The following is an 8,454-nucleotide window of genomic DNA, read 5'->3' on the forward strand; positions in this document are numbered from 1 at the left end:
TGGTGGAATTCAAAAACTATTTAATGAAAGGGAAGGGGGATACAATTTAAGGGGTCAGTTAAATTTAAAAATTCATGCTATACGTACAACCAAAAAAAGATTTTGTATTTCCATAAGTGGGGTAAAACTATGGAATAATTTAAGTGCGGACATAAAAAATAGTAATAGAATTGACGAGTTTAAACGTAAATAAAAGGTATGTGTCAATCAAGATATATGCAAGAACAGGCTCAATGATTAACCAGATGGAACATTGTGGGTGTGGTGTATGAATGTTAACACTTTGTAATAATTCTTTAGTATATTACTTGTGTGGTGTAGAAGATAATTATTTAAGAATGTTAACACTCTGTTATCATTTTTTTAGTATATTGTGTGGTGTAGAAGAGAATTATTTATGTAGAGATACTGCTTGCAAACCAATGATGGTAAGATGATGTCATGGGGTAGGACTGGATAAGTCTGACTTCTTCCTACTCCATTCAAGCATGTACTATGTATAAGCAAATTGATATTGGATTAGCATTTGTTGGATATGTGTAAAATTATGTGTGTTGATATATCAACTGTCTTTACATGCTTGAAAGAATAAATCAAATCAAATAGGTGTCTGCAGCAGTCTGACAAAGGATTAGTTTGTCATACCAGTAGATGGAGATGTGTGTGCAGGAATACATCATCAGGTTTTGTTTTCTGATTTGAAAATTCTAGTGTCATTGCAGGGTTTTATATATAAAAAAAAATTGGCCAGTATAGCATTTCATTTAACTGACTTGTTTTACAAGTTTTATTTAAAGATATAGGCCTATCCCAAACTAGGAAAATGTACAGTATATTGGCAGGGGTTACTGTATCAATATCAATAAACTGTACAGGAGTTGGAACAATTGATCAGTCATTGACAGAATATTATCAGTAACAGTTTTAGTAATTGACATGTTAAGCAGAAATGTTCTGGTTTCAGCTTCTTAAACATGAGCAGTGGGTTACTTTGTTTTCTGTCTTTTTAAACCAAATATCAAGAGGTGTCAAACTGTTTTCTGGTCAAAACAAACAATTTCAGTATATCAACTAGGGATGTAGAGAATTGCCATGCTGTTTGCGCAGTCCTTCAATATAATCAGCTAATTCACTATTAAAAAAAATCATTACTTGCAGCCCTAAAGCACATTTTTGGACATTTGTTTTTTCTTTGCAGAATGGGTTCAGCCAAGGGAATATCCCTTTTGAGGCAGTTTTCTGCTTGCATGTTAGACTTTATTTTCAAGTTGTAACCTGTGACAAAATGAAAATGGAAGTGAGGTTGGGCATGTTTTGTGGCAATAGCCAATTCTTTACCTAGCACCTAGTGTAGCTTTAACCATGATTCATTTGATTGGATGCCGCAGCCATGTTGAGCAAAGTGTAGTCTTGTGACTTGTCCCTCCCTTAATGCTTACCAGGCAAGAGATTACATGCGCTAGTTGGCTGACCTTGCCAGTCTCTTCCTTTTATTGAAGGGTTTTTGTCAGCAGCTGTAAGTTGTTATAGCAAGTTAGGTTGGGTGGCATCATTAAATTGCTAGAAATTATAAGCACAGTTCATGATAAAACACTGTTCCTTTTTTAATTGCATCCTAGTAGTTTGTTGTATAACAAACAGGAACTTTTAATTGGCATTTTATGATTGAATACTTGTTTAGGTTCTAGTGAAACCCACGCTCTAAATGCAGCATGTCAAGGGGTTTCAGCCTCGCTGGCAAATTGGAATTCTTAATGTGGCTCATTAATTTGTGACAGATGTGTTGATGGACATCTGTTTCTTCAAATGCAATCCAAATAGACTACTGATAGAAAAACACACATCTCATATCATGGAGTAGTTACAGACAGACAGTATATAGTCAGTTCCGACAGAGAAGTTTTTATGTCCATGTAACACAACTTCAATCACTCCTGTTCTTTTTTCCCCAGAGTTGCAGTGGTGTCAAAGTCATTTGAAGGGCAAACAGACAAGTCAGAAGAGTGGTACGGCACACAGTACAAACAGGAGGCCATTTCTGAGGCGATCATCAAGGTCAATCACTCTAATCATAGTGCTCTACCCAAATAACACAGTACTGGGAGTCTGTTTTCTGGTTTGTGATGAGTGTATGATTACTGCTAAGTTTTCTAAGACGGTGCTTGCTGATTGTTCACCTGTATTTCAGAAATGGGCAAATGCAGACCTTAATGGGAAGTTCAAATTACCCATGAAAAACGAGTTCATCCCTACCAGCTTTGAGATTTACTCTCTTGAGAAAGACTCTCCATCAGTCCCCACTTTAATCAAGGCAAGTGTTTTTACTACACTTCTATATGACCCAAGTATTGTCAGTATTCATTACCTGAAAGCACAGTCCATGCCTTACTGCATACTGTTAAAAATTTCTTTGGTTTCATATGGCAATAAACTGTTGTTGTGTTGTGAATGAGGCTTTAAATAATCTGTATTGTCGTTGCCACCATGTCAAGATTAAGCTATTAACAACATCACACATATTCTCTAAAGGAAAGAATAAAACCCATTGTGTTTTACCTGTGCCTTTGTTGGACTTGTGAATATGGAAATGAGAGCATGTGTGCTGTTCATTTCTTCCAGGACACTGCTATGAGCAAGGTGTGGTTCAAACAGGATGACAAGTTCTTCCTGCCCAAGGCATGCCTGAACTTTGAGTTCTTCAGGTGAGTAAATAATGAGCTTTTATACTTCAGCTGCAGTTTTGGGCAAAAGGTTACACTGAGTAAATCAAATTTACCTCAGTAGTTCTTATTAATTCTCAAAAACAAACATTCACTCAAGGTCTATAACAGATTCACTACCAAACTATCATTATTAAACAATATTTTAAAGTAAATGGCAACAAAGTGCAGCATCTAGAAAAAATATCAATGTACAGTAGGTCTGTTCCCCCCCCACTTATTCATGATCGAGTCATGAACCCCTGCAACTGCTCTATAAAAATGAAACAGTTGTAAGGATCTAGAGGAAGGGTTGATTTTGCATTTACAGTAGCTTAAAGGAATAGTTCATGATTTTTCAAGGTGGTGTTAAAACAATATTGATGTATCCATGTTTACATGAGAATAGGTCTTGGTTGTTGTCTCTCCTACTCTCCACAATGAATCTGAATGTTTCCATCTGGAATGTTGCTATGGTGGAAAAGATGATGGACAAACTACACAACCCTTGTTCAGTAAAAACATGCACTCCAAAGTTCATCTGAGTTTCAAATGCAGCTTCAGCTGTCCCACTAAGCTAATTTGAGTCTATATATTTCAAAGTTAGTCTGTTTAAAACAAATTTCCCTCTTATTTCCCTGGACAGTTCCTTGCTGTGTTACATTGGAGGGATACATTATGGTATTTGTGTGTAAGTTTTAGCTGGTCTTGACTACTGGAGTTGTGCTCAGAGATAACGTGGAAACATTGTTTGTATCTTGACAGCTGGAGTAGTTTTGTGTTTGTGATTTTGGGACACCAGTAAAACCTGCTCCAGTCTCTGGATTATGCGCTCCTGTGTTTCTCCTGTTTATTCCTGCCTCATCTGCACTTGACTTGAAGAACTTGGTTCACATCTGCATTCATCCAGCGTGTTTTGAAAGAAACAAGCAATGGGAAAAAGCCTTGCACAGATCCTGAAGGGGGCAAAATGAACAATGCCGTTTGCAAAGTCAGCAGAGTTATTTGTATGTGGATTCATTTCCACAGTAGGAGATGTGCTGTGAGAGAAATTATGCACGGCTGTGCCATCACCAGTTGAGGTAACAGTTGACAAGAGGGTAAGTGCAAATAAATAATAACCTGTTGTTATTTATCAATTGACCAAACGTAAGATACTGTACCTGTGTGTAAGCCACACTGATGACAGTCAGCAGTTCACCTACAGTGGAACAGTGACACTGACTCAGCTTTATAGAAACAAATGTTAGTGTATGCTATTATATTGCAAATATAACATCTAATGATAATTAAGAGACTGTAATATTGATTGTGTTTACATGGGTAAAAAGCCAGTTGCTGGTAATAGAACTCGCACACTGCTTCTATAACTTATCTCTTCACTGCAGCACAGCATGGTACCGTCCATGGAAATAAAAGAGGGACATTTTTTAAAAATATACTAACTTATACCAAAATATAGCGACTCGAATTAGATTAGTGGGACAGTTGAAGCTGCATTTGAGCCTCAGACAAACTTTGGAGTGGATGTTTTTACAGAACGAGAGTTGTGTAGTTTGTCAGTGTCTGTGTGGAGAGTAGGAGAAGTGACAATGACCAAGACCTATTCTCATGTACACAGGGATACATCAGTAGTGTTTTAACTTTACAACCCTAGTGGCACATCATATGAACCAGATCAGAAAGGACTGAGGGCCTGACATCTTAGCTGAAAGCAAAAACAAGACAGCAGCAGTAAAGTAAATCTCAGCCACACAGCTACTTTGAAGATGAACATGATGCCTTCTAAACACATGGCTTGGTTTAGCTAATAGTTGACAGCTGAAACATATCCACACCCTTCCTACTAGTAGTGCCGACAACTCCTACTGTGAGAAAATATGACTAATACAGTATCTCGATGCTTTGTTTCTATGTTTTGTTTGATCACTGCCATTTTCTCTGCAGTCCATTTGCGTATGTGGACCCATTGCATTGTAACATGGCATATTTATACCTGGAGCTCCTCAAGGACTCCCTCAACGAGTATGCATATGCAGCCGAGCTAGCTGGCTTGAACTATGACCTGCAAAATACCGTCTATGGAATGTATGTAAGTATTTCAAAATCCCTTGCCGTCGACCTACTGCTGCATCCCAGACCTTATGTTCCCTGCCCGTTGTCATTCTCAGCCTGGGCTACTGTGACTCAACCAGGCCTGGGTTGGAAGGTTTTATATATAGGATGATAAAATTAAACAATTACAGAAAACAGCTGTATATCACATTTTGTTTTCTATATTATCAAAATGCTTGAGAGTTTGAGACTTTTCTCTTTTTTCTGTGGACCCCCACTAATGTAGTTTAAGACATGCTTAATGCATATTATTTGCAAAACCTCCCAGACTCAGACCTGGCTGGTCTAGCCTCTGTTCCATCGCCATCTTCTTCTTCACTTTCCATTATTTTTTCCCCTTTGTTCACCACCTCCCACGAAATGCCGACGACTTACTGAGCAGATGTTTTTCTTGCCATTTTAGGCAGTTGAAGTGCTTATCCACTAATCGCATTTAAAGGATTGATCTGAAAAGAGTGGTAGCTGTGGTAGGGTTTGATAGAATAGTTTATGCCAGTCTTTGCGAGACTTTGTTGGTCATGAGGCTGCATATACATACTCTTTTTTTTTTTTCTTATATTTGTATTGTGTATTTTTGACAACCCCTTATTCCCAACAAACTTTTTTCTTTTCCCCATCCCACCCCCTACCCCCAACCATTAGTCGCTACCTATATGCAGATCCTCTGCACTGCAACATGACCTACTTGTTTCTCAGATTACTGAAGGATGATTTAAAAGAGTATACATATGCAGCCCGCCTGGCTGGACTGGTGTATGGTGTAGCCTCAAAGATGAATGCCATCCTTGTAAGTAAGCCATCTGAAGTCTGGAGTAGAGGCAACAGTGAGGCATTGACATGGCTTGGTTTTCTACACTGGTGTTGGTTATGTGAAGTGCTGTGTGCTCTCTTTGGCTAACCTGAAGGTTTTATAGGAATCTCTGTTTGTGATTGTGCTCCCGGGAGACACCAGCTCAACATGTTAATTGTAAGATAACTGAATTACAGTCCTCTGGAAGTATTGAAACTACTGGTATTTTATTTTTACTTCTTTCTTTCTTTTTTTTAATTACTTTGACACCTTAAATTAAGTCTTTGGAACAAAACCTTTTCATTTTTGAGAGTAGTATTTTTCATAAATAATTCATTGAATGGGTTTTCATATTGAGCCACCTGTAGCAATAAAACTGGCAAACTGAAAACTGCTGACACTGAACCCTGGCTGGTCCAGCCAAGGACTCTGGTAAATGAGATTACAGATTCACTTTCAAATTTTATTTACAGTAACATTGAGACAGTGAATGAGCAGCAGAAAGGGAAGGAAGGATATTCTCTTGTTTCTGTTGTGTTAGGGTCACGCACACAGTAGATGAACGTGTCAAAGCCAAATGCAGATTCTCAGACACATTTGTAGTCACATTTCTGCTGATGAAAGTCCATAAAGGACATTGGAAGTGGATCTGTATCCAAGAAGTTTACATACATAATTAAAGTAACAGCAACTTGCTCAGTCAGCCTAACTTATGAATACAGCAATTGGCTCAACTGTGACTATGTACGTGTGTCCGGGAGCACAGCAGAGTAACAGCCTACCTATGAATGAAGCTGGGTTGTGGTGGTGTTTTGCTCTTTTTCTTTGCAGCTTTCTACCTTCCGTACTAACATTCTGCACCCTTTGTCACATGACCTAGTAACCTGCATTCATTAGCTACCTCTCATAGTGAACTCATGATTGAGATGTGTCCTTAGAGACGGCCATCTGTGTAGTTGTGTGATGGGCTGTGTGTAATTGAGCTGAGTCAGCAGGATTGGTGTGGCTGGCTGGCCATTTGTCAAGGTTAATGATGCTGGAAGAGATTACTCTAAAACAGGTGGCACCAGAGGGACTTGGTGACAGGGAGAGGTGAGGAATGGGATGAGTCTGGGGTGTGGCCATGTATCCAGAGATTTTGCTGAATCATGAAGGGCCATAAGGTGTGAATAGCATTACAATGTGGAGGCTTGAAACCACCTTGATTGTCCTTTCTCACAAAAAAAAAAAATGCATAGACACACCTCATCATCAAGCACTTAGGACAGTTCTGTCTTCCTGGGGGACTAAAGGGCAGTATGATTGCACTAGGGAGATGATGAATTGATGCTTCCTAATATGAAGCATCTTATACAAATTGATATTTGAAGGTGGTTTTATAGTCCTACAGTCACAAGAAAAAGTAATGGCACTGTTTGCAATTTCTTGGTTTTATGCATAAATTGGTCATTAAATGTGATCTGATCTTCACCAAAGTCACAAATATTAATATTTCTAAGCTGATACAACACAGTCATGATCTTTCCTGTCATTATTGAACACACCTATTAAACATACAAGGTGACGGTGGAAAGAGTAATGGCCACAGTGTTTTTCCTTCCACAATGGCAAGTGGTCCTGGCCCAGGTCCAGAAGTAGCAAAGTAGCCCAAAATCATTATGCTGCTTCCACCGTACTTCACTGTTGGGATGATGTTTTCATGTTGGTATGCGATTCTCTTTTTACACCATACGTAGTGCTGTATTCTCTTCCTAAACAGTTCTACCTTCGTTTCATCTGAATACAGTTCTAAACAGTTCTACCTTCGTTTCATCTGTCAACAGGACATTTTCTCAGTAGTGTTGTGGAGTGTCAAGGTCATCTTTAGCAAACCTCAGGCCTGTTGCAATGTTGTTTTTGGTGAGCAGTGGCTTCCTCTGTGGTTTCCTGCCATGGATACCATGCCTGTTCAATATTTAGTGTATGGTTGACTCATGAACAGAGTTGTTAACCAACTCCAATGAATCCTTCAAATCTTTAGCTGTTACTCTAATGGCCCCCCTTTTTATTTTTTTTAAAACCTCACTGAGTATTCTGCATTGTGCCTTTGGAGTGGTCTTTCTTTTTGCAAGGCATGGCTCACATCAGCTGAAGCTGTTTGTGAATAGCACACTGACACTGTTTGAGTGTCTTCATAAGTTAAGGGAGTTCTAAATCACACCTCCATTCTTGTTTCATTGATTGGACTCCGGGTTTGCTAAAACCCGTTTAGTGACATCAGAAGCCAAGTGTTATTACTTTTTCCACCATCACTTTGTATGTTTAATGTGTGTTTAATAAAGACATGAAATATCATGACTGTTTTTATCAGCTTAGAAATATCATGTTGGTTGATATGTGTGACTTTGGCTAAGATCAGATCACATTTCATGGCCAATTTATACAGAAAGCCAGGAAATTGCAAACGGTACCATTACTTCCTCTTGCAACTGTGTTTGTGCCCAGACACAATATGGTATAAAACAGGATGTCTGTGACGTTTGCACATTATTATCATAACTGAACTGCACTGTCAGGATTTGCCCTAGTTTGCAGTAGTAACATGCGTTCCTCCACATTTTTTGTTTAAGTTTGCTGGAACATTTTAGCTGGGGAGGGATGGGCTTTTCCTGACAATCATGTGTTCAGCCAGTAATTACTGTACTTAGCCACACACTATAAATAAATGGGTCAAACTGCAGCATGATCTGTCAGACACTTTAGGAAGAGCAGTGATCATCCAAAGCTCACCCTAGCTTTCTGCTTGTTGATAACCCACCACTGTCCTTTATCTCTGTCTGGTGCAGCTGTCTGTTAAGGGGTACAATGATA

General features: G+C 38.8%; 1 protein-coding gene across 1 annotated transcript in view; it reads left to right on the forward strand.

Moving 5' to 3' along the window:
• The window catches only part of ide (insulin-degrading enzyme), a 29,054-nt gene that overhangs the window by 10,716 nt on the left and 9,884 nt on the right, over positions 1-8,454 (forward strand). Inside the window, 6 exon segments of the mRNA XM_020598337.1 lie at positions 1,953-2,055; positions 2,189-2,311; positions 2,620-2,702; positions 4,647-4,791; positions 8,430-8,452; position 8,454. The exon segment at position 8,454 is cut by the window's right edge and continues 78 nt beyond it. Of these exon segments, the coding sequence (XP_020453993.1) occupies positions 1,953-2,055; positions 2,189-2,311; positions 2,620-2,702; positions 4,647-4,791; positions 8,430-8,452; position 8,454 (478 nt within the window).

The sequence above is a fragment of the Monopterus albus genome, unplaced genomic scaffold (assembly GCF_001952655.1).
Source record: "Monopterus albus unplaced genomic scaffold, M_albus_1.0 scaffold3.1, whole genome shotgun sequence".
In the NCBI taxonomy this organism is placed as follows: domain Eukaryota; kingdom Metazoa; phylum Chordata; class Actinopteri; order Synbranchiformes; family Synbranchidae; genus Monopterus; species Monopterus albus.